Genomic DNA, 26,395 nt, shown 5'->3' on the forward strand with positions numbered 1-26,395 from the left:
TCTTAATTAAAAAGCCCATAAAAATCTCTCCCATTCTGTTTACAACATTTATTGATTTATCATACTCCATAGAGGTTGTTTACATAACATACCCTTTGGTTTCTACTTTGTTTCTGAGCCACTGTCCTTGTCCCCTTACCCCCAATGTATGTCTTCTCTTTCCTACCATAGCCATCTTTGACATTCAATAAAATCCCTGGGCAGAGGAGCATGGAAGGAAAGAAGCATTGATTGAGTGCCTACTGTACTAGGCTCTTTGCTAAGTACTTTGCAAATATCATCCCATTTGATTCTTACAACAACCCTTTTTTGGTGACACCATTTTTAAAATTGAGAAAGCCAAGATAGAGAATAGTTAAGTGACTTGCCTGGGGTCACACAGCAAATAAGTGTCCAAAACAGGATTTGAACTTGACCTTTCAGATTCCAGACTCTGGAGTGTTTACCTAGACGCCTCTGGAACAGTAAATACTTTATAAATTCCTAAGCTGAAAAATAGCACTTAAGAGAAAATATCTTTTCTTCTTTTCCTTTGATATAGGACACAGTCATTTGAGATATACTGTTTGAATGGATGATCAACCCAACTACATAAATCTTTGTTTTCTACACATATAATTGCTTAGAGATATGTAATGTTTCTCTTTGGATGTAGAGTATGTGTATATATGTATAAAAGAACACATATGTAATTTCCATCCAGTAAAACTACTTGTAACTATGCATATGTATATGTAATATATTATGTGTATATGTGTTTACATAACATGTAAATATATATGTATGTAGGTAGAAAGCATCATTAACTAGAAGTAATCGATAGGGACTTAGAGGGTCTGGATGATCTGGTTTAAGCTCTGCCTTTAATACACAGTTTCTTAGAAAATCTTTAATTCTTAAGCCTTGCTTAGTAAGTCTGATCTGCATTAGTAAAAAGAAGTTTGTTTTCTATTCTGATAAAATGAGAGATCTGGTACAAAGGAAAAAATAAATAAATTATGACCAAACATGGTAAAGAGTCGCTGACCTCTGAGATGTGAAGATCTGGGAACTCCTCCTAAGCATGTTCTGACTTTTTGGGGGAGGGGGCAGGTAATTAGAGTTCAATGACTTGTCCAGGGTCACACAGCTAAGAAGTATGAAGCGTCTAAGGCCAGATTTGCATTCAGGTCTTCCTTACTCCAGGACTGGTGTTCTAGCCACCCTGTATGTATGTTCTGGCTATGATTCCATGGAGCGGTAGCTATGATAGAGCAACATTCTATGTGGATATGCCTATATTAATATTATTTAGAAATAGGTCCAGATTTTTTTTAAAGGTCCATTATATATGTGCACATGTAACTTATCCAGGGGAATTATGTAAATGAGTAGAATTTAAAGGCAGTCCAAACCCTGAAATGAATCAACAATCAATTAATGATAAAGAAGAAATAAAAGTCTTGAATAAATATTTATTAATTGGTGGTGGTGGTGAGGATGCAGAGTTTATAGTCGAATGCTCCCAAGTCTTGATATGTACTTGTATATGACGAGAAAGACCTTGAAACTTTGGAGGCGCCATTTCCAGTCCCTGATTTAGGTAAAGTAACTCAAAGCCTCTTGCCAAGTATTGAAATTTCAAAATTGTATATTATTTTTAGAAGAGGATGCAGAAATTTGTTTTTAGGAGCACAGGTAGAAGAGATCACTGGTTCAGCTTTTTTCCCCCAATAAACTATGTTTATTATGCCAGTTCTAATTACCATGCAATCTAATGGATTTAAGGCTTATATTTTCCACATCACTAGACATCACAAAACATGAAAGCATCTTATACTGTCATTATACATCAATGTTTGCACTTGGTTATACATATATACAGAAATTATTCACACATCTTAACCTTGCTATTTCCTCCTTTCAAACCAACATAATTTTACTGTGAAAGCAGCTTTTTTTTAATAAATGGTATAAGAAATACAGCAAGGCACACATTTTTAAAAAAACTTTTTTCTTATTACCACCTCAAGAAGCATAAAAAACCAAAATGTTGTACATAATTCAATAGTAGAACATTACCAGTTTATAACATACAACACTGTGTAGTTGTTTCTTGAAGTGTTGCATAGGTTTTTTTTTTCTCCAAATGAAATAAATAAAATGGTGCTTTTAAAAAATTACTTTATTTTATCATGATCAGAATCAAAAAAGAGTAAGGATTCTTTCCTTTACTGAAATCAAATTAAATCAAATATTTGCTTAGGTCAAACCATCCCAATAAGCATAGGCATAATACCAGAAATTTGTTATATATGAAACATGACATAGGAAAGCATCAGCAGATATCATTCTAGACAGGTGAATAGAATACACTTGCAATTTGGTGAATTGTAGAACTTTTCTAAAGAACAGTCAGGAGAGGAGCCAACAGAAACATCCAAAGAGGAACACAGGATCAGTAGAGGTAGCTTGGGACAAGAATCCTTCTGAAAAGAAATGGCTTTGCTATACTTCAAAAAAGAAAAGAAAAGGGGAAGAAAATCATCTAAAGAGGACCAGCGCACCACGCAGCCAAATCACAAAGCCCACATGGATGAATTGCATTTGGAAGGAATATTTATCTTGGGAGGAGTCAGTGTAACAAAAGGCAGTGACACAATGGAACCAAAGGCCATCCCAGGGTTAGGAGGATGAACCTGCACCTGGAGTGCAACCAGACTTCTGAAAGAAAACAAACAAAAAAAAAGTAATAGTACATTTCAGAAATTATACTTGTAATATACAGTGGAGACAGCTATCATGGGATTGCTGGTGGTCTTCTCTGAATGTAGGAATCCGATAGATATGAGTTCGGGAGTTTTCAACAACCTCACTTTAAGAGTCTTAGAATTAATGTAGGGAATTTATTGATTTTTTTTTAAACCTCAGTTTCAAAAGAAACAAGGAAAATGATCAAATTTGACCTTTTACCTGGACCCTATCCATATTGTTGCTTGTGAACTGCGTTTTAAAATTAAAAAAAAATTTTTTTTGCAACACACAAAGAATGCTTCAATCAATATGAAAATGTGAGGCTGCTAAAGCCCAGCAACTCAAAAGGGAATAGGGAATACTTACCCTGGTCCAAGAATAAACTTAGTTGCTTGCAAAGTGGACTTGTGATTTTAACTTGAGGTTTTAGTGACATAATGGAGGATTTAAGCAAGGACATGTGTATTAATCTCGTAAGATGAAAAAGTGTCATACCCCTGCTTAAGAAGCTTTAGTGACACCCCATTGTCTCTAGAATAAGATACAAACTCCTCTATTTGGCATTCAAAGCCCTTTACAGACTAGGCTTGGCATGTCTTTCCAGGTTGATTGGCAATTTTTCCCCATTCATGAACTCTTAACACAGTCCTACTTGCACCATGTTACAACAATTCCACACTCAAAGGGTAGTCGCTCATACCTAGAACTCCTAAATCATTTCAGGATTCAATATCAATGCTTCTTACTGAAAGGGCTCATCTTGATTCACTTGTCCATCTGATTCACCTGCACCCTGACAAAATCACTTTGAATTTCTTTTAAATACATCACCAAGAGGGCAGTATGGCATAATAGAACTGGCCATTAAACCAGGAAGACACACATCTCTGCCATATATTGATTGTGTGTTCTTGGGCAAGTCATTTAACTTCTCAATGCTCTAGCCATCTCGTTAAGGCTGTAAATTGCAGAAATGTCACTGACCTTTATTGGCAGAAGGAATGTCTTCATGTGTGCATATAACACTGATGACATCATTGGTCCAGTCCCTATTTCTGTTGTTTCCTGTATCTTTTCATTTGTGAATGTGCTATTTTTCCTTATAGTAGAATTTAATCTCTTTTAGGGCAGGGATAGCTTGGAATGAAGTAGATGCTTAGCACAACAAGAATTTGTTATTCTTTGAATTCTTATTGATTATATGTGATTTGAGCAAATAAATGTGTCTGGAGCCATATCTAGGAAAAACAGATTAGTTGTGATGATATATTTCAGATCCTTGAAAAAGGACTAAAATAACTATTTACTCATAATTGAGAGTTCAAAGTGTAGAAGACATTGTGAAAATTTAAAAAGATGAGTCTTTACATTTTGTGATTTAAATATAAATCTGTAAAAACACAATCTTGTCTCCTAGATGTAAATGGGTCAAAGGAACTAGCTAAGATAGAAGGAAATCTAAATTACAGACTTTGGACATAATATAAATAGCTGAAGATCTTTGGTTCAAGGAATACCCAAGTAATAATAGGTTTGGATCTAGTCTCTTTCTTTTTTCTCTTCTTTCCTTTTCACTCCCATTTTTTACTTCTTCTCCTCATTGGAGAAGCTTTAAAGAAATTTGGGATTATTTAAGGATGTTTAATAGCATCAATTTGAAAATGACCTGGTACTCATATAAACTACTTATAACATGTACTTTTAATATATGTTCTTTCATAGAGAGAGCACATTGCAAATATGTTATACATCAGCTATCATGATTTTTATAATACATATATATGTATATGGATTCATATTCCCAAAGTATATGTCCTACAGACTACTTTCTCTCATATTTGGTGACCAGAAAAACAAAAGTTTAAAGGAAAAACAGCAACAGGGAAGGCTTCCTAAGAAAGCAAGATCTAAAATGAAGTATACTTCTGCTGTAAGTAATGAGTTAATATTTTAAACCCTAGAATTTTTCCAGCCTGAAGTTTAGGGTTAAACTATTCATCAAAGAGCAGAGGCTTATGATGAGGATTATGAAGAAATAACTGTCAGAATACAGCGAAAAGATTAGTGCAAAGTACATCTCTTAGGCAGTTCCTAGGAGGCACTCCAGACATGCATTATGTGCCTCTTCCAAATTAAGCAGAAATATCTGGATCTATCCAGTTACCTTTTCCTTTGATGTGATTTGCTGTAACTGACCTCTCTATTTTTATAGAAACATGGCAAATAGAGGGAAATAGTGAAAAGCACAGCGGTGTGCCTGGAAACCAGTGCAACTGCATCATACATACTGGGTTGGATTAGATCGAGTTTTCTCTTAAATCATTTGAGGGTGAGTTTTAATTAGACTCCTTGTAGGTAAAAGGTTTTCTTTAGTTACCTGTTTGAAGCCTGTATCTGCTTCTCCTAAGTTATAGACTTCCAAGTCTGACATTATAAAATCATGGCTTTTTATGATCTCAGAATTTTTTTTTTTCTGGAAAAGCCAGCAAATTGAATTTGGTGTAGTAAAAACACTTTCTTGGTAAAAGAATTCTCTGACTGACTGCTTTTCAAACAGTCTAAATGGAAGCACAGCTTTTTTCGTTTGCTTGACTGCATCTACTGGGAAGAACAATTATGGTCATTAAGCTTTTATATACATCACACTTTCTACTTTCCAAAGATTTTATGGTCATTTTTACTATTTATTCATTACCTTAATCCTGAAGGCACCTCAGCATTGGGAGGCATAGATGACAAAGAAGCGGCATAAAGAAGTTAAATAAGGTGTCCCAGTCACAGCATTTTCTGGGCAGAATTAGAATACACAGCCCCGGGATTATCTGTACCAATGCCCAAACAGTAGCATGAAAAATAAAAAATTCAATCCTCCTGATGCTTTGTACAATACTAGAAAAACTCCCTAACTCTAATGCAAATGGCTTTTTTTTTTTTACCAGTGATGTTTTAATATTTAGTATTTTCACTTTCCATTTGCATCCTCAGTGCTTAGTATACCCTTAGTGCCTGTCACTTGGTAAATGCTTTATAAATGTTTGCCAATGATTATTTTTAAATGGCTTTAGAGCATGAGTTAACCTGGATTCTATGCACTTTGTATTTAAGATAATATTTTACTTGGTTTCCTTTGTAATCCTGAGAATTGTTTTATGCATGTAAAATTAGCATTCCTGTAAAGGATCGATCTATAAGCTTGATGAAGTTACTACTGGGATTCACAACATAGAAAAGGTTAAGAATCCTTACTTTAAAATAATGGATAGTGCTAAACTTTCATCAAGAAGACAAGGATTTAAATGTTGCTGCTAACATCTAGTTTTGTAACCATGAGAGTCTGTGAACCTCAGTTTTCTTCTTCTCCTAAATGATAATGAAAATCATACTTGTAATTCCTACCTAATGGGATTGCTGTGAAGCTCAAATATAAAGTACTTTGCAAACTTTAAAGCACAATAAAAATGCCAGGAGTTATTGTTATTATTATTGTTTTGTTTTATGTAATAGCGATCTGGCTCTTGTTTTCTCTGGTTGTTCCCATAATGCACACTAGGATGCTATGCACATAGAAGGACCCAGACATCCAACTGACAAGCATTTATTAGGTGCCTACTTATGTCAGTTTTTGCTAAGCCCTAGGGATACAAATGTAAAAAATAAAATGATCTCTCCTTAGAGTTGATCAGATGCTTAAAGGATGCTAGGGCTACATCAGAAGATTCTTTTCCTTGCTTTAAAAAGCAGGAATTGCCATCATTTCAGCTGCCTGTTCCTTACAAAGGACAAGGAATAAACTCCTAAAAGATCACAAGACATAGCAGTCTGTGCCTTCCAAATCTGATGGGGAATAGGATTCCTTAGTGCTTGGAGTCTGTCGTGCTCTGAATGTGAGCCTCCAGATCCTGGCGTGACTGGTGACTTGGGGGTCATGGTCACATGATGTCATGCTCAGAGTGGCGTTTCTTTCAAGCTTTTATATCCTTTGAGAAAAGAGATTCAGCTGGGCTCTCTAAGCCCCTCTGTAGGCTGGCAAAGCAAGCTGTATAATCACTAGCCGAGATAGTTTTGAGGAAGTTTATGGAATTGCTCTTATTTTTTCCTAATGTGTTGTTTTTTTTTTTTTTAACTGAATTCTGTTTTACAAATTTTGGTTTTATTGAATGCTGAGAAAGGATAGAATTAGAGTACAGATACTTTTAATAAAGAATACATTTCTTGTACTGCTTTGATTTCCTTCCCAAACAATGTAAATAGAGCCCAGAATGGCATAAAATTAGTTGAACTACATTCCTAAGTCAAGATTCTTTCTCCACTTTTGGATACTGAGTTTATTTTTAGAATGTGTGTGTGTGTGTATGTGTGTGTGTGTGTGTGTGTATGTGTGTGTAGATATAGATATATTTAGGAGATATGTGTTCATATGTATGTATATATATATATATATATATATAGTATGTATGTATGTATAGTAGTATAGATTCCCCCTGCCCCCCATCTTGAACTCTTACAGCTCTACACAGAATCACACATTTTAATGAGTTTAGGGCACAGGTGTTAACAGGAAAAAAATAATGATGTTTGCCATTCATCTTTCAAATTAAATAATGTGTTTTTAAATAGTAACTTTTTTCATAATACATTATGGGAACAACATTTATCTGTCACATTTTAAAAGATGTATTTGTAATAAATGTAAATTACCTTTAGAAAATCAGTAATTAGGCTCATCAAAAAATAAACAATCTGCCACAAAAAAGATAATCTTTAGCATAGTTAAGTATAATAACTGTTATTTGAATAAGTTAACAAATTAGGGTAGATTGCTTCTGTAATTCATTTCCTATAGCACGAGTTCAGGTTACAACATTAAGCTTCCAAAGGGGGGCCAACTGGGAGCTCATACTTTCATGAAATATAATTCCTACTTTGGATAGCTCAGGTTTTTCTTCTTTAAACTAGATTGAGACAGAGTATTCATCATTGGGCTTTTGAAATGGAAAAAATGGAATCTTTGTGTCCCTTATGGATAGAATATCCTCTCAAATTTAACAATCAATAACTGTCTTATTAAAAGTGAAGAGTAGATTTTTACAGGGGCAGTTTTTTTAAGTGATGGAAACCAACCTATCATCTTCAGAATTTTAAAACTTTAAAGACTTTAAAATCTGTTTTTATGTAAATTCTGTTAACCTGTTACATACTTTACCTACTCTATATTTTTGGTGTCTCAAATATGTTTGGGTAAAATAAAGAGTCCCAGCTAAGTCAAAAATAACATTGATTTGCTCTGCTCTCCTCCTACTTTATTTCTCAAACTGGGTTGTGTTTTTTTTTTTTTTCTCAGTAGATGTGAAAGCATAACATGTTCCTGGGGAATCAGCAAAAGGAAAATCAGGTTGGAGCATCTTCCTATAACTTAATAGCAGCTCATCTCAAATCATTCACATCTTTCTTCTTAGACTCAGTCAGTAAACACTTACTAAATGCCTACTATGTGCTAGGAATTGTGCTAAGTGCTGAGAATCTAAAAAAAACAGATGGTCCTCACTCTCAAGGAGTTCACAGTACAAATCAGGAAGTGTGTGAGGTAAATTGGAGATAATCTGAGAGGGAAAGTACCAATTTGCTAGTATAAAGAAGGGAGCATTATTTAATAATAATTTGTAGAGGCAGAAGTGAAATCAGCAGTTAGGTCTTCTGATTATGGTTAAGAATTTTTAATTGGGGAATTCAGAGAACTTTCTCTCATGTCAGATTTGGGAGGAAAGAGGCTGAATTATTCAGATAATTATCTAAGGTAGCTAGATAGAATAGTGGATTAAATTCAGAAAGACCTGAATTCAAATCCAATCTCAATCAATTATTAGCTGTGAAAAAGTTATTTAACCACTTTCAGGTTGCTCATCTGCAGAAATAGGAGGATAATAATAATAATACCTTACAAGGTTGTTCTGAGGATTAAACTAGAAAAATATATTTTAAAAAGTTTTGCAAAACTTGACTTATTTCTATCTTAGCTGTTATCTCAATGCTTTAATTCCCTTAACTAACATGAGATAATTAAAGCGCTATAAGAGATTTTAGAACATAAGTTCAGTTTATTTACTTCAGAAATATGGAAACTAAGGCTTGAAGAACTTAAATGGCCTCTTCTAAGACCACACAGACAAGTAAATTGTAGAGTAGGGATACAATCCCACACATTCTCTAATTCGGAATCCAGTTCTCTTTTCCCTACATCACACCATTAAATGACAATTTAGAAAAAAGCTTTTTTCCCCCTTTCCTTTTTTCTTTCTTCCTCACAGGAATTATTTTACCTAAATTTATATCACGATGGCAACTCTGATCAACCCTTATTTAGCCTTTTCTTCTATGCTGGTTGAGTTGGATGAAAACTGCATTCCTACAAATGACTTGTTAAGTAAATCTATAAATATAGTATCTACATATGGTAAATGGTATTCCTGTGGAGTGTCATTCCCCTTCACAATGCATATATCTTTAACCACATAAAGACTGCACATACCTTTCAATGAGATGATTTATGTGCCTGGGGAGGATTACATTCTACCTGTGCATATTTATATGCCGGTCGTTGTGAAGGTTCAGTAGGTTTTCTTCACAGGTTAATGTTTTACTGTTAGGATGCAATACAGCCTGGTCTTTCAGCTGCTCTGCCTTCAAGGGGAGGCCTGGAACTATAGTTTTGGCTAACGCAGCACAGGGATCTTCCAGCGTCGCAGAACCACCGGGCTTCCCAGGACTGCTCTCTTCCTTGCTCTGCCTTGGAGGAGCAGGTAGGGCTGAGCCCGCCTCACAGCGGTTTGAAGTACTGATCTCCTCTGCAGCGTCGGACCCTTTCTGGGGAGTGGGACTCGGAGTGTCACTGCAGTGGGAGGAGGCTTTAGTCCCTTCCAGGGAAACTGGATCTTTTTCTTGCACCTCAGCTTCCTTTGGGGACTCCCTGGAGAAAAAGCATCGCTGTTCACCTTCCTCCTCATCAACGCAAGCCTCAAAGAAACATTCGATGTCCTCTTTTTCATCTGGGCCTGATTCAGGGAAGTCGGGGGGCAGCAGAGTGTGGCTTTTCTCTTCTGTGTAGCTGGTGACCTCCCCACAGTCGCTGTCGTGAGATGAGAGGGATAAGTAGGAATAAAAGTCTCCTTTTCTGAGCTGGATGGGCCTGTGAGAATGCTCTAATACCTTTTCCTTGATCTGAGCTAATGATGTGGGAGTGGCTGCCTCACTCTCAGGTTGGGATTTATTCTTCAGGGCAGTGGAAGCCATGTCGATGATCTCCTTAACGAAGTCGTGTACCGAGCAATCTTCTGCATCGTGTTTATGTAAAGCGTCCGGCTCACAGCTGCAACAGGAAATGCTGTCGTCCAGAGCGGCGATTTCTGCCGTCTCGCCGGGCTGCAGGGCCTGATCGGCGGGCTTTTCAGCTGCTCCGGGCGCGGCGTCGGACGGAGGCTTCAGTAGTGCAGACTCTGTGTTGCGCACGTTGGCTTTGGTGGCGTGTTCTGGGCACGACTTGTCAGTGGGAATAGGAGCCGCGCTTTGAATTTCAGAGAGCAAGTGGTTTTGACGTTCCTTTGGAGAGGTTTCAAAGACATTCCAGGGGTTCCTAGAAGATGGGGGAACAAACTCCTTGCCATCCATATTTGAATCATCAGAACTATCTGTAAATGCTTCACACATGCAGCTCTCGAGCTCGAAAGCCTTATCCTCAGCTGGAACAAGGTTTTCTGACCCCTTTGAGATTCCATTCGGTGTTTCCTTTGGTTTTTCTGGGACACTTTCGACATTGCCATTCTCCACATCAGCCACAAACGGATCTTTATTGGCTTTGGAAATGTTCTTCTTATTTTCTCTCTTTGTCCCAAACTCGTGCGCCCTAGAAGAATTCCTGCCGTTCCCGTTATTTTCCGGCACGCGCCTCGTGGAGCCATTCAGCAGGGCTTCGATCTTCAGCGCCTCCGTGGCGTTCTCGCCGCTGCCCCTGTCTTTGCTGCACTGAATTTCATCGCTGAGGGGACATCTCCTTTTCTCCCTGGACAGTGAGAGCTTCGGCCTAATCCAGGTCTGCAGTTCGTTCTTGATGTAATCCAGCCCCGAGATGAGGTTGCACTCCTCGTAGATCTCCTCGTCGGTGGCGATGCTGGAGTCCTCCTCGTCTCGGACGCACAGCTCCTCCTCGGTCAGCGTGAGCGTGGAGCTGGAGAGCAGGTCGCTGTCGTCCTCGTCGTCCGTGCAAGCCGACGTGCAGGACACGTTGACGATCATGCTGACGTTCACGTCGCTCTCGTCCGCCACCGAGGGAGCGAGGCGCTTCCGGAAGCACGCGTTCGAGTCCTGCACGACTTTGTTCCTGTGCAAGGCGATGTCCTCCGAGCAAAGGGAGAGCTCATCGCTGCTGCTAAGTTCGGTGAGAGAGGCGGCCGAGTCCTCGTTGATGGAGGAAGCCACGTCCAGGGACGGCTGGCCGTTGAAGGACATCTTCTGGGAACTGCTTTGGAGGGTGATGTCAGAAACACTACGCTTTATCTTTTGTTCCGAGGGGCTCTGGATGTTTTCCAAGCGGTTCAGGAGATCTAAAGTTCTTTTGCTGAGTTCTCCAACCGAGCCACTGCTTACACTGATGTCCTCTGAGCTGTGGCGACTAAAAAGATCTTCATTGCTTTTGTAGGAGGTTAACCAGCTCTCCAGGGAGGTGCTCCGCTGAAGACCGTCCCCGGTTTTCAAGGCGCCTGATCCAAATAAGTCACTTCCAGGCGAAAGGGACTCTAAGGAAGAGCTTTGTGAGAAGAGGGAGAATTGCTTGGGATTCTGCATGCTGGGCAGTGTCTTCTCCCCATGGCCACTTGTACAAGAATTGGGATCCGTTTCATGGGGCACACTTGCCAAAGCACACTCATGGGGAGCTTCATCCGGGTGTAACTCTGCAGCCTGGTGTTTGGATCTGCAGGGTTTTTTATCAAAATAAAAGCCACGAACCAAGGGGTCCTCCGCATGTGCTTTTTCACTCTGTGACTGTTTCATTACCCTTGGTAATGTGAGCTTTGAGCTTTGGAGGTATGAGTAATCATAAAATGTAAACACATCCCGTTTTCCTTTTAATTCTTCTTCCAAACAGTCAGGGCTATGCTCGGTAACGCTGCTTAAATCCCCATCTTTCCCATTTACACAACACCTTGGTGACACGGGGGGCTGAGAGCTCTCCGGGGGCTTGACGCCTTCCTCTTCCTCTTTAATTTTTTGTCTCAACATGTGAACTGCATCGCTCCCGGGAGGGCCCGGGTCTTCGGCCTGGGGGCGGCCCGGGGGCCCCTCCACGTCATTCAGCAGGCACATTTCAGAGTTGGTGGTGGTCTCCGTGTCCCCTTCGCTGACGATCCCGCTCTCGCTCCCCGAGTGTTGGCTCAGGTCTCTTCCGTGGCACGTGCAAGGCTTAACCAAGGCGATCCCGCCGACCAGGTCCGGCAAGGACTTGGTGGATGAGAAGGAAGAGTCTTTACTGAGGCTTTTGGTTAAAACTTTAGGCTGGGTTCCTCGGGGGAGCTTGGGGCTGCTTTTCAGAAATGGCATGTGGCTCTCTTCATAAAGTTCTACGTTGTGCAGGCTGTAAACCTGGTAGATGTGTGGGCTGGAAGGAGCAGTGACGCTGGAACCGTAGTGGGACCCGCCCTGGTCGCTGGCGTACCCCTCGTAGCTTCGGTCTTCGCTGCCCACGTCCTCCAGCTCGGATTTCAGGTTTGGCACAGTGTGGGCACGAGCGTGTTCCAGATCAAGGTCACTGGACTCTTCATTGAAACTGATTAATTTATTACTTATGTCGGTTTCGTCCCATTCTAGGGCATCTTCACTTGTCCCATTTAGATCCATCAGGCCGTGGTCAATCACATTCAAAATCTCCTATAAGAAACAAAAGAGGAAGGAAAAAAAGGAAGTAAAAAATCTTTTTATTTTCTTAATTGGCTAACACTATATTTTTCTTTCCAGGAAAAACACTCCCTCAATAGGACGCTAAAAGTCAGTGCAAATGTGGTCTCATCTTTACTTCCAAACGACACCCAGGATCGGGCTGTCAGTGCCACTTTCTAGACGTCTCCTACTGGGAGAACGCGCTCATTCCCACTGCCGTCTTCAGCCCCGCCGCTAGAATGCACACTCCTCAAAGACAGAGACACCGTGTTTGCTTCTATATGTACGTGTATACTTACCACGTGCCTGGCAGATAGCAATCACTTAATCCATGCTTCATTTAGGGGTCCGGGGCTCTGGAGTCGAGAAGAGCTGACTAAAAATCGAGCCTCAGACGGATGTTTTCTGTGCGACTCCAGACAAGTCACACACCCTCTGTCTGCCTCCCTTTCCTCAGTTATAAAATGAGGATCATAATGGCACTGACTTCACAGGGTTGGTGTGAGGACGGACTGAGGAAACAACGGCTTTTTTGCAGCCATTGTTGGGAAAAATCACTCCCAACTCTTTCCTCTTAGATAACAATAAATGACACTTCTGCAAAGATGCCCCCAAAGTCTTAATGCAGTTTTAAGTTCTTCTAGTTTAAAGTTATTAGTGGCTTAAAACTACACTAAGACTCTTGGGAAGTGTTGTATAATACTGACATTTGCAAAGCATGTTATATTCATTACCTCATTTGAGCATAACAACAACTTCATGGGGTAGGTGAAATGATTATCAATTTGCAGATGAGAAAATTGAGGCTGACGGCTTCCGTCTTGCCTTGGGTTAGCAAGAGTGTTGGGGGGAGAGGAGGAGGATTTCAAGCCAGGTCTTCAGGAACTATTTCATGTACACCACATTACTTGCAAAAAGATTTCTGCTTGAAACAAGCTTACTTCTGGAAAACATCCAGGCAGATGAGTAAGAGATGATATGGGTATAGGATCCTCCTTAGGCATATGCATGGGCAGCCTGCAAACATTGTCCACACTTCTCTTACTAAATGGGACCATGTGGGTGTGTTGCATTTCTGCTCTGCGTGGGGTGTGTTCTATCCTTTCTTGGAGGCTATTTTTTATCCCATAGTAGGGAGGCAACATTAAACATATGCCAGGTAAATTTTTTTGACCCAATCTGAGATTTCATCCATATAGGGAGATTCTGACAAGGGATGGGGGGGGGGGGGGAGGTTCCTCTACTTCCATAAGAATAAATGACTGACTGTTTAGAACAGTGGTCCTCCAACTTTTTAAATAGGGGCCAGTTCACTGTCCCAAAGACTGTTGGAGGGCCGGACTCTAGTAAAAACAAAACCTCACACTCTGTCTCCGCCCCTCAGCCCATTTGCCCATAACCTGGCGGGCCGCAGTTTGAGGACCCCTGGTTTAGAGGTTGATAGAATTGCCTGCATACTCAAAGGCTGTGGCTTGAGCAGGTGAAGGAGGCACCTGAAGCTGAACTTCAGCTGAGGTCTTTCTGCCCCAGAGGTCAGTTCTCCACCAAGTGCACCATCTTGCCTCTTTATTCTATATATATGTCTATGTGTATAGAGGCAAGCTCACCTAGCAGAAGCAGCTGGGGAGCTTTGAAGGAGAGACAGAGGTAGCAAGTACCAGGCAGATCAAACCATTTCCAACACACTGACCATCATCTCTCCTCAGACCATGATGGAAACAGCCCAGGATTCTCAGGCTAATGAAGCCAAAGAATAGCAATGTACTCCATGACCCTGGTTGTACTCTGGCCCTTTGACCATCATCAGTTCTGTGGGGAATGTTCTCCACAATCTCTCACCGCCACCGCCAATGGCTGACCAACTTCTGTCAAGGGGCCCATAAACCCCAAGAGCCCTGGGACTTGCACTGACAAGAGGTAGCCTAGTCCCTACATTAATCTACATGGCTAGTCCCTGTGGAGGAGAGCCAGGCAACTTCACCAGCTTCTGAGCAGCTGCCCCCCAGCTGGCAAGCCAGACCTCTTAGCTGAAATTTGAGGGAGAGACAAAAGGCAGCACAAACCAGCGAGATCAAAGCACCAGCAACAGCTCGACCATTATTTCCTTTAAGACTGGTGGAGAATGGTGTCACTCCCACTTATTCCTGCCAACACCATAAAAAAAAATCAATTTTTATAGAAATGTGACTAGATGATTGCCTCCTCAGTAGTCAAAATCACTGAAAGTTCAGAAAGAAGATTCTCATCTATCAAAGTCATTGGCATTTTCAAATGATTCAACATTAGAAATGGATCTGATCTAATCAGTGGAAATGACACTAAAGAAATTGCATCGCCAATTGCTTTGCTTCTGTACCCTAAGTGCTATAGGATCTTTCCATTGACTCGCAGCTGAAGCCTCCTATAAATGTTGTCTCCCTCAATAGAATGTAAACTCCCTAAGAATAGGGTCCTTTTATTTATATACTTGGTGCTTTGCACATAGTAAGCACTTTGATGTTCACTCATTTCAATCAAGTCTGACTCTCTGTGGCCCCATTGGGGTTTACTTGGCAAAGATATTGGAGTGGGTTAACACTTCCTCCTCCAACTCATTTTACAGATGAGGAAATTGAGGCAATCAGGGTTAAGCAACTTGCTCAGGGTGATACAGCTACTAAATATCTGCGGCTGAATTTGAATTTGGGTCCTCAACTCCAGAGCTAGTGCTCTACACTTTACCACCTAGCTCTCCAGTAAACTCCAAATAAAGGTTTTTTGGATTCATTCTATACATCTCTACATGTATTAATTGTAAGCTTCATTATAAGTATTCTATAATATGAATCAGAAATTCTTTCAACAATTTTGGGGAAAAATAGGTCACAATATTTTAATTCCTTAGTAGTGGGGAAAAAAGATTTGTCTGAAGCATAAAATCCTTCTTCAAACTGATAGTTAAAGGATCACACACAAACATATTAGGTATAAAATATCCATTAGTGCTTTATTATACTGGATATGTAAGAGATTATCTGTATAGCCTACTTAAGTGTAAAATAGTCCAGTTGCAAAGTAAACATTAATTAAAGGATAATTTTTAAATTTTATAACAGAAATCTTTCATGCTGCCAATATTACAGCAGTTAATCTAATACACCAGCAGTCATAACACTTGCTTAGGTATGGAGTACATTCTCTGTGATGAATTTCTATTAGAATTTCTGTTTATTCTTTGCTTGCTGATAAAGGAAGTACTAATGACTGGTTAGCATGGTTAATGAATGTTAAAATCCTCAGCTGTAAGAACAATCAATCAGTCTAATCAAATAGTATATTAATTTCAAATATTGTCTGTGCTGACATTGTACTCTAAGGAAGTGCTAATAAATAATTGAACTAGTCTTTCAATTTAAAAAGGGAGGGGAGGATAAGAGCTTGTCATTCTATGATAGAATTTACTACTTGGCAGGACAATTTCTAGTAGTGCCCCATATGATATGGATGCATTTTTAGACATGCTACACTAAGAGCTTGACATCTGTACATGCATCTGGTATTTGGTCTGTATGCAACTTGGGTAGTTCATTCACTGACTCAGCTGTTTGGTTCTAGAAATTCTGACCTCAGTGCTTCTAGGTGGCAAGGAGAGACACAATGAAAACTCTGTTCATAAAAAGTACATGCAGGTGTGTGCATCTGCATATACGCGTGCTCAGGATTTACTAACATTTAAAGAGAGGTATCATGCCACAGTAGCCAGCCTCAGAAATGGATTCAATTTTTGCTTCTGTGGCACACTGGGAATATGATCCTGGGCAAACCACATAACCACTCAGTGTTCTTAGTCAAATCTAAGACTGGCAAATGATGATTCATTTACGGTCTGCATTCTAACTTAGAACATTGAAATCATAGGTCTGAATCAAAAATAAACATTTTAAGAACATAAACTTTGTTCTAAAAATGAATCAGGTTGAAAAGCACTATAGAACAGGATAATGGAAAATATTTCCCCTGGGTGCCCGTTTTTCCTTTTTCCCATAACTGGTTGATTCAGGGGTACATCCAATTTTAGACAGACAGAAAATGTTGTGGATAAAGCATTAGACATAGAATCAGGAAGACCTGAATTCAGACCCTATCTCAAATACTTATTGGTCATATGAATTTAAGGGAGTCATTTTATCTTTGTCGACCTCAATTTCTTAATTGGTAAAATGGAGCTAATAATACCTCTTACCTCACAGGATCTTGCAAGGATAAAAGAAGAGAACATATATAAAAGGCTTTACTATTACTAAAAAAAAATAATAAAAAGATGGGAATCTCTCTTCGTGAGAATGAAAACTAACTGATGGACAATCCATAGATTCTCCAAGAAGTCCAGAGAAATCAAGGACAGCTCCTAGCTTGTTAGACAATCCCTTGTGTTAAGTTAATGGTAAACTAAGAACAAAAGATTGCACTGGATCTTCAGGCTAAGGTATCAATCTTTGCAAGGAACAGTTATATCAGTGAGATCTTAGATGCTCTTTGGATCAGAGATCCTATATTTATTGGCATATTTATATCCTAGGTATGTCACTCAGGAAAGATGGATAGGGATCTCTCATGATTTAAGGGTGCTTCTATTAATGTAGGCTTTTAGCTGCCATATTTCACTTAAATTGAGTTTGTAGTCTAAAACAATGTTGAGATAGTTTTCACGGGAATGTATTTTCTGGGTAAGTTCTTCCACATCCTATACTTACACAATTGAAATTTTGGATTTTACATTTAAAATGAAAGACTTCATGTTTCTCTGTGTTAAATATTGTTTTTAATAATTTAAGCTTAAACTGTCATGATATTATGAATTCCAACTCAATCATCTAATGTGTTAGTGCTAAATGGTTAGACAGATGGTCCATAGGATTCAAAAAAAGAAGGGACATTAGAGATCATCTGGCCCAACCCTATCATTTTATAGATGAGGGTATGGAAGATCTAGGAGGCTAAATTACTTTCTATTAGTCACAGAACTAATTATAGTCAGAGGGAGATTTGAATTAACCATCCTGACTTCAACTCCAGTATTTTTACTACTTTACATCACTAAATCTCACCCTTCTGTCTCTGTTTCTGTCTCTTTGTTTTTATCTCTAAATCTTTTCCCTTCTCCTCCTTCTTTCGCTCTCTCTACTCTTCCTTTTGTCAATTATCTGTATTGTGATGATTCTAATGATCACATCTATGCATGTGAATCCAAAAATCAACATATTGAGTCATTATATCTCTCTTGAGCTGACTCTAGCCCCATATTTTCAGTTGCCCTTTGGGTGGACATTTCTGTCTTGATTTCCTCCTGCCACTTAAAACTAAAGATGTACAAAATTAAAGTCATTAACTTCTGTCCTAAACTTGATTCTGTATTAAAATTTCCTATTTGAGTCATATACCTCTATTCTGCTTGATACCTCAGAACCATTTTTGGCCTCCTCTTAAACCACTCCTAACCAATTGCCAAGTCTTTTCAGTTCTACTTTCACAGTATCACTTGTTGCTTCATCCCCAACTCATTTCTCAGAGAAAACTGAGAGTTTTCTCAGTCTAGGCAGGATCATCAGCTTCCTCCCCAATGGTCCTCCAACTTTTTAAATAGGGGGCTAGTTCACTGTCGCTCAGACTGCTGGAGGGCCGGACTATAGTAAAAACAAAAACTCACACTCTGTCTCCGCCCCTCAGCCTATTTGCCATAACCGTGGCAGGCTGCATAAACATCCTCAGCAGGCCGCATCTGGCCTGTGGCCTGTAGTTTGAGAACCCCTGCTCCACACCTTCACAGAGATTCTCCCCTCCTTTTTTTTTTTTTTTTTAAATTCATTCTTCTCTCTGCATGTTGAAATTTTTTGCCTTCTTCATGGCCCAACTCTTCTTTTCACTTCCTCCATGAAGCTGTCTCTGATTTCCCCAGATTCCAATGGACTCTTCCTCTTCATATTTTCTTGCCTCTGTTACATTCTACCCAGTATGAGGCTTGCTTTTTATATAGCAATCACCATTACCCCACTCCTATCCTTCTCTCTCATCAGTAGACTAGAGGCTCTTTGATGACATTTTCATTTTTGTATTCCTAGTACAGTGCCTTGAACAGAGTAGATGTTTTAAATAAATATTTATAAAATATTATTGAATTGAACCATAGAACATCTATCTTCAGATTATGAAAGGATATGATATTAATTAGAATATTTTCAAAGCTCAAAAGCTTACTTTTTAGAAGTTATGTGTCTATAGTCATGTAATTAACTAAAATAATGTAACCAAAGGCAATACCATTTGGTTGAATCCTTTTTTTTTTTTTTTAGCAATAGTAACCAATAGAGGAGCATGGATCCAATAAATACTAATTAATTAAGAGGGTTGCCTTTATTACTGGCATGTGTATAAAAAGTCTGTTTTTCAAAGTTTATATTTGAGTTTTTTCCACTTTGAAGGCCAGTTTGTGTTACTTATGATGAGTTAATAATGCAAAAGAATTTTATTTTTCCAAACTGGCTAATATGCAGGCCATGAATCTGACAAATAGTTTCAACTTCCAATGACTTTTAATGTTGCCATTGCAACTACCTTTGCAGAATAAAAGCCAAGGTGGGCAAAACATGAGATGAGGCTTCAAGTTTACTTTCTTTCCATATGAACCTCATTATGCAGGGTTTCATCCTTGGGTCTTTTCTAACTGGGAAGGAGAGTGTTTTTTAACAGTAAATCATAACAGTTCTCCGTTGTTTATTTTAGGATCAGACACATTGAAATAACATGGTTAGCATAAGGGTATGACCTTATTACATTCATCATGACCAAGATTTCCTTGCAGAGAACTTTTTTTTTTTTTGGCCATAAATTTTCAAATCAAATCTGTTCATATTAGTGAAGTCCTTTTAAGGACATTGAATTTTTGTATAATATTCCTCACGACTAGCAAGACCCTATACTTTTCTTGCTACCATTCTTTCTAGTTCTCTTGCCAGTTTTTTAGAGCCCAGGACACTCATCAAATGGTCAAAATGATTCTAGTTTGGCAAGTCTCAGTCTCTTTACAGTGGAAAATAGAAAGAAGAATGAATAGTTGCTTCTGTAATGACGCTGGGTGGAGGAGGTTACATGGATTATGGTAAAAAAACAGTTATTTATTATAACATATACTATATTATAACATATATACTAAAGTGGTTTGCTATTTCCATCTCAGTGGATTAAGGCAAAATGAAGTTAATTGACTTAGTCAGGGTAACAGCTAGTACTGTTTCAGGTCAGATTTGAATTTGGGTCTTCCTGATTCCAAGACAAGTGCTCCATCCAATAAACCACCTAGCTGCCTCCATATTTATATGATAAAAATTATATATACATATATGTGCATATATGTATACATACATATATATGTTCAAATTTATGTTGATTTGCATTAAATTTTATACATATATTGTGATGTATTTTGCTAACATATGGATGGAGACATAGATAAAATTCACTTAAAGAAAAACAAACAAACAAACAAACAAACAAAAACCCCTTCTCTTGTCTGGCCTAGATAAGGATACCAGTGAGATTCTCTGTTTTCTTTATATTCTTTTCTGTATTTGAATAATATTCTTCTTCAGCAGAACAATTTTATGAAAGTGTCTCCTACTTTCTCCTCTCTCCTTCCCTAGAATTTTTCTTTTATATATAATCATATTTTTAAAAAACAAAAAACATTTAAGCCAATTGTTTATCCCTCTTCCTTCTCTCATTGACCGTTAGAGAACCTTGGACTTTTGAAGGAATATTTTTGTCTCTTCTCCTACTAAGGTGTAGACACCTGACCTCTTTTAAGATCTCTATTGAGACCTCTTGAGTTTAAATTATTTGTTCTAAAAGTCCTTTCCCTCTCCCCTCTCCCAATTAAACAGCAAGCATTATTTAAGTCCATACTAAGTGCTAGAGATAAAAAAAAATGAAAAAGTAGCAGTTCTTAAAGAGCTTATATTCCACTGCTAGAAAACGTGCTTATAATGTGTATTTCTGCATTGCTTTTACTTTACAAAATCTCTGCCTAGCTAAACAGTTTTGACTGAAATACACATTTCATTAAAAACCCTTTTTAAAAAGTATATGATGTAGAATTATGTTCTACTTTGCTAAATAAATTTTCATGTTACAACCCATTTTTCTTTTCCTTTCCACACAGAATGTTACAATGTTTTCTTTTCTACCTTGTAACCTATATGTAGTCCTATGTAATTCCCATTAGGATTCTCTAAAATATATCTCCCTAAACACTTGTAATATACTTTTTAATTTGTTGTGAATTTTGACTACCACATTTTTTGGTTGAGTTGTAATTTGATTTAGATAAGTCTATGAATTTAATCTTTTGGTTCTAAATTATTTGGGAGTGCCAAGTTTTTGAAATGTTAAATTTAAATTTTCTGTTTTATTGTGTTTTTATGGAATTTTCATGATTCCTAGATTATTATACTTTGTTTTCTAGAATAGTTGTTTTTGACAGTAGATTTTTAAAACTTTTACTTTTCCCCCCTGTCTTTTGACTTTGCTCTAATTCTTTTTTTGTTTTAATAATGAATTTTTTATTTCAATTTTTTCCATATTTTTTCAAGTTCTCCATCCCATTTTCTTCCTATGTCCTCTGGAAAATTTAGCTCTACAATCAATTTCCATCTTCCTTTAAATTCTCCTTTTCTAATGGATCCTTTCCTGCTTTCTACAAAAATGCTTAGATCTTTTGAACCATTAAAAAAATTAAAAAAAAAAAAAAACTTGACTCTACCATCTTCTCAAACTAACATCATATATCTCTTCTCATAAACAAACTCCTAGAAAAAAGTAGTCTACTCTTGTGGTCTCTATTTCTTTTCCTTCTCACTCACTATTCAATCTTTCATAATCTGACTTCCAACCTCATCAAGTGAAATTATTCCCTTCAAATTATTCTTTCTAATGATCACTTAATTCTTAAATCCAAAGACCTTTTCTCAATTTTATTCATTTTGACCTCTTTGAAGCATTGGACACCTTATGTTCTTTGAAGAACTATACAGATTCAGCCTCATAATCACATCTAATTCTCTTTGTACAAGATGGAAATTCTGCATATGCAAGAGCAGAATAATAGGCTCCCTTGGGATACTAAAGAGAGATAAATATTCAAAAAACGTTTATTAAGGTCCTCTTCTATAGAGCTCTCTAGTTTATGCCCAAGGAACAATCATCAGAGAAAGTACCTAGATCTAAGTCCCAGATCGATCTAGATATGTAACTATCCTGAATATTTCTTTAGATTCCTCATTTATGAAACAGACATAATACTATTTACAACAGTAATTCTATAGTACCACCATGAGTAGAAATTTTTTTAAATCTTAAATTCTTTCAAATATTTATTTTCTTTTCAAATCTTTTCAAATACACACACACACACACACACACACACACACACATGTGTCCCCAAGTCTATAACCTTTCTTTTAGGAGGTAGATAACATTTAATTTTGAGACACCTGGAATTGTGCTTAGCTACTTCTTAATCAGAATTCCTAACTCTTTCAAAGTTATTTGTCTTTACAATATTGTTGTTATTGAAAGAAATTGGATTTCTATTTCTGTTCATTTCATACAACATTAATTCATAAAAATCTTCCCATAGTTTTTTTCTGAAAGTATCTCCTTAATCATTTCTTATACCATAAAAGAATTTCATCAGCAACATATACATTTGTTTAGTCATCTGAGTACCCCCTCAGTTTGATTCTTTGCCACTACAAAAAGAACTACAATAAGTATTTTGTGTAATTATTTGTGCAAAAAAAATTTTTCTGTTTTATTGTGTTTTTATGGAATTGTCATGATTCCTAGATTATTATACTTTACCCTGTTTTCTAGAATAGTTGTTTTTGACAGTAGATTTTTTAAACTTTAACTTTTCCCCCCTGTCTTTTGACTTTGCTCTAATTCTTTTTTTTGTTTTAATAATGAAATTTTTTTTCTGTTTTTTTTTCCATATTTTTTCAAGTTCTCCATCCCATTTTCTTCCTATGTCCTCTGGAAAATTCTCTAAATTTTTGTTTAAAAGATCTGCTTTTTCCTCTTTCTTTGAATATAGTAATATCATGGATCAAAGACTGTGATCACTTTAGTAGCTTTGGAGCAAATTTTCAAATTGTTTTGGCAAAATGATTAGTGTAGTTCATAGTTCCCCTGGTAATTAATTCATGTGCCTATTTTTTCTCGTAAGCCCTACAGCATTTACCCTTTTCTCTTTTCTGTTAACTTTGTTAGTCCAGTGGATATGAAGTAGAACCTAGCTCTTACCATAATCCATGATAGAATAGATTAAGGCAGTTCTTTGCAAAACTGAAGGATCAATTGGTAATTCAGTTGAGCTGAAGGTGTCATGCAAGAAGAGGTGCCTTGAGGGAAAGGAATGATTTCAACAGGCAGAAATAGATATCAGGAAGAGAATAAGCAAAGGCCTTAAAACGGAGGTGCAAAGGGAAATGAGAACAGGGGATGGTGAGTAGCCAAAAACCTTCTTGGCAGAAAGGCAGAATTTATGAATCAGAATAATGTGAGCAAAAACTCAAAACTTGGATTGGAATTAATAATAATAGTTAGCTTTATATAGGACTTTTAAGTTTTGCAAATTGCTTTACATGTTATCTCATTTGATCTTCACAACCATCCTTTGAAGTAGGTGCTATTATTATCCCCATTTTATAGAGGAGGAAACTGTAATATGTCAATTTGAATTCTGACAATCATTTGGCTGAACTATTTTTCTTCTCTTCCTTCCTTTTAAAGTCTTTGTTTCAGGTGTGTGTATCTTTCCGGATGGATTGGATGGAAGGTAATGGTAGAGGAAAGGGATATATTTGGGGAAAAAAGATGATATAAAATGCAAAACTGAAAGATACTGATAAAATTATTTTAAAGCTATAGAGTTTTGACAGAAACCTCCAAATCAGCACCACTCTACATAGAAAGATGCCCTGAGGCTCGCTATATTGCCAAAAACCATTTACTTAGGTATTCTATTTATTATTTTTCAATTAAATTCTTCCTCTGAGATCTCCTCTGCCTGCAGTAAACACAAATTCTGGCAGGTTCCACTAAGAAAATAGTTCTCTTTTCCCAAAGTCAGCCTTGCTTGCTCTTTAGCCAGATTGACTCGAGTGACATTTTCAGCCACATAAATTCTTAAAGTTCTTATATAATAGAGAAATTGACAGAATTGGTCTCAAAAAGACCTGTATTAAAATCTTGCCTCAGATATTTACCAATTTTGTGACTCAGCCTGTAATTTAACCTTTCGCCTTAGTTTCCTCATCTATAAAATGGGGATGATGATAGCACTTACTTCACAAGGTTCTTTCAAGGAACAAATGTGATATGTGTGTATATGTCACATACAACTTTTTATCTTTCTCTTGTTCTTTCCTTCCTGATATAGTTTATTGCACTGCAAAAAAAAAAAAAAATAATCACAGAAGGCACAAATTGTTTGATTAAATGACTCCTGAGCAAAGTACTAGAAATCCTAGTCCCTCAAGCCTACCATTAACCCTTTTTGAATAGAAGTAACTGGCTGCCTTTATGCTACCTGGCTTGCCAGTGGGAGTGGGAGGGGGTAACTATCCCTAGAGGGGGATTTATATGATTTTTAGTCAACACAACTCTCAATCTGTTTCTTCATATGAAAAATAGGGTCTAATACTATTACCCAATTCATATATCAGTATTTTAAATGCTATAGTGTATGCATTGAGCTGTTATCATTACTAAAAAGTTGTGTAAGGGTTATTATTTGCTTCATTCTCAGGAATATCCTTCCACACTAAGAAAATAATGTCTCACATTATGCTAGGTGCTATGGAAGATATTCTAGTTGATGTGGAGAAAACTCACATATGCTAATCAACTAGAAAACAATTAAGTTCTCTATTAGGAACAATAGGGATTGGGAAAAATGTCTGGAAAGGAATTAAGAAATTTCTGACCGAATTTAGGGTATACCATATGTTGAAAGGTGTAGGCAATAAAGTCAGACAAAATCGTGAGGTTAGTTTATGGAAGCCTAGAAAGCCAGGCAAAAGAGTTTGGATAGGAAAAATGTCCAAGGAGAAGTCTTTTTCAATTCTTGTGCCATAATCAAAAGAGTAAATAAGCAAAAATTGAAGTCTAGATTAGCAATGTGTCCTTTCTTGAGCTAAACTGATAAACTTTCAAACTCTACTGCAGAGAGCACAACTGTGATGTGCTGGCCATGTTTTAATGCTGAGCCTAAAAAACTTTTTTTTTCCAGAGAATTCACAAAAGGCAAATGCTCACATGGAAGCCTAAAAGAGGCAACATAAGGACACTATCAAGGTTTCTGTGTAGAATTTTGGAATTAGTTGTATGTCATAGGAGACACTGGCAAAGGAGCTCCCTGCATGGTGTGCCCACATCAAAGAAGGTCCTGTTCTTTGTGAGGTAAGTAGAATTGCTGTAGCACAAAAGAAAGTAGAGATGTCCAAATTATGAGATTTCTCCAATCTAAATGTTCATGTGGACTATTTGTGCCTGATCTGTGGTTGAGCCTTCTGAGCTCCTATTGATGTGATCATCCACAGTCAGACATACTCTAGCTTGAGTTCAACATTAAGGGGAAATGGAAGTAGATTGGGAAGGGAAGATAATAAAGTTCATCCAGATTTAAATTGATTTTGACAGGACTTCAAGATGTGTAAGTGGACATATTGGAAACAGATAGAAATAGGGTTTAGACTGAGTGGAGCTGTAGATATGGTAGCCAACTATACAAGAGCCATGAAGAGGTTTTGGACACTAGCTTTGTAACCTAAGTGGAGGGAATTCAGATCTTCTTAGGACTTTCTACATATCTTTCCTCAAGCAAAATGGATACTCCTTAAGCTCAGAAACTATATTTTTATATTTTTGTTCTATAGAATATTGCAATGTATTACTTATAAGGATGAAAGTTATTATAACCTATAAGGCAGAATGCTAAGCACAGAACCGTGGAGAAAATGTCCAGGTAGTGAGAACTGGGAGAAAAAAGTAGCCAGAAAAAGAAAGAAAGATAGGAGAAAAAGCTGGGTAGAATTATGGCCAGAAAGTCAAGATAGATAAAAGTTTGAAGAAATGAGTAATTAATACCATTCAATGGCTTCCAATGGAAATGAGGACTAAGGAAGAAAAAACCCACCAGATTTAGTTTAAATAAAGGTTCTTAGAAGCTTTGAAAAGTTAAATTTTCCCAAAGTGATGGCTATGGATCCCAGTATATTTGGAATTAATATTGGAAGGGAGATAGCTAAGTGATGAAGTTGATAGAACACCAGGCTTACAGTTAGGAGGAACAAGTTCCAATTCAGCCTCAGACAGTTACTAGCTTTGTGACTCTGGGAAAATCATTTAATCAAGTTTGCTTCAAAAATGAAAAGATGGAGGGGGATGGAAGTGGTGATATACTTCAAATATCTTGACATTGAAAGGAAGGAGAGAAGTGGGATAATACCTATAAAAAGTCCAACTCAACCACTTGATCAAATTAAAGCAAAGTCATGAAAATCAATAATAAGCAAAGTTGACGAATCTCTCCCTCTTCCCCCATTGCATTGTTCTGCAATCTGGGAGCAGAAGTAAAGGAGATTATTCAAGGTCCAGTTTCTTAATAAGTTTTCTGTAAATAACTCTGGATATGCTCTACAGA

At 37.5% G+C, this 26,395-nt stretch overlaps 1 protein-coding gene across 1 annotated transcript in view; it reads right to left on the reverse strand.

The window, feature by feature from the left end:
* Nucleotides 1–1,434: 1,434 nt before the first annotated feature.
* Nucleotides 1,435–26,395, reverse strand: part of AKAP6 (A-kinase anchoring protein 6) — a 522,653-nt gene continuing 497,692 nt past the window's right edge. Inside the window, exons 13-14 of the mRNA XM_074284790.1 lie at nucleotides 9,260–12,648; nucleotides 1,435–2,703 (exon numbers count right to left, since the gene is read on the reverse strand). Coding sequence (XP_074140891.1) covers nucleotides 9,301–12,648 — 3,348 coding nt within the window. The 3' untranslated portion in view covers nucleotides 1,435–2,703; nucleotides 9,260–9,300. The remainder of the gene's footprint in view (nucleotides 2,704–9,259; nucleotides 12,649–26,395) is intronic.

The sequence above is a fragment of the Sminthopsis crassicaudata genome, chromosome 2 (assembly GCF_048593235.1).
Source record: "Sminthopsis crassicaudata isolate SCR6 chromosome 2, ASM4859323v1, whole genome shotgun sequence".
NCBI lineage: Eukaryota > Metazoa > Chordata > Mammalia > Dasyuromorphia > Dasyuridae > Sminthopsis > Sminthopsis crassicaudata.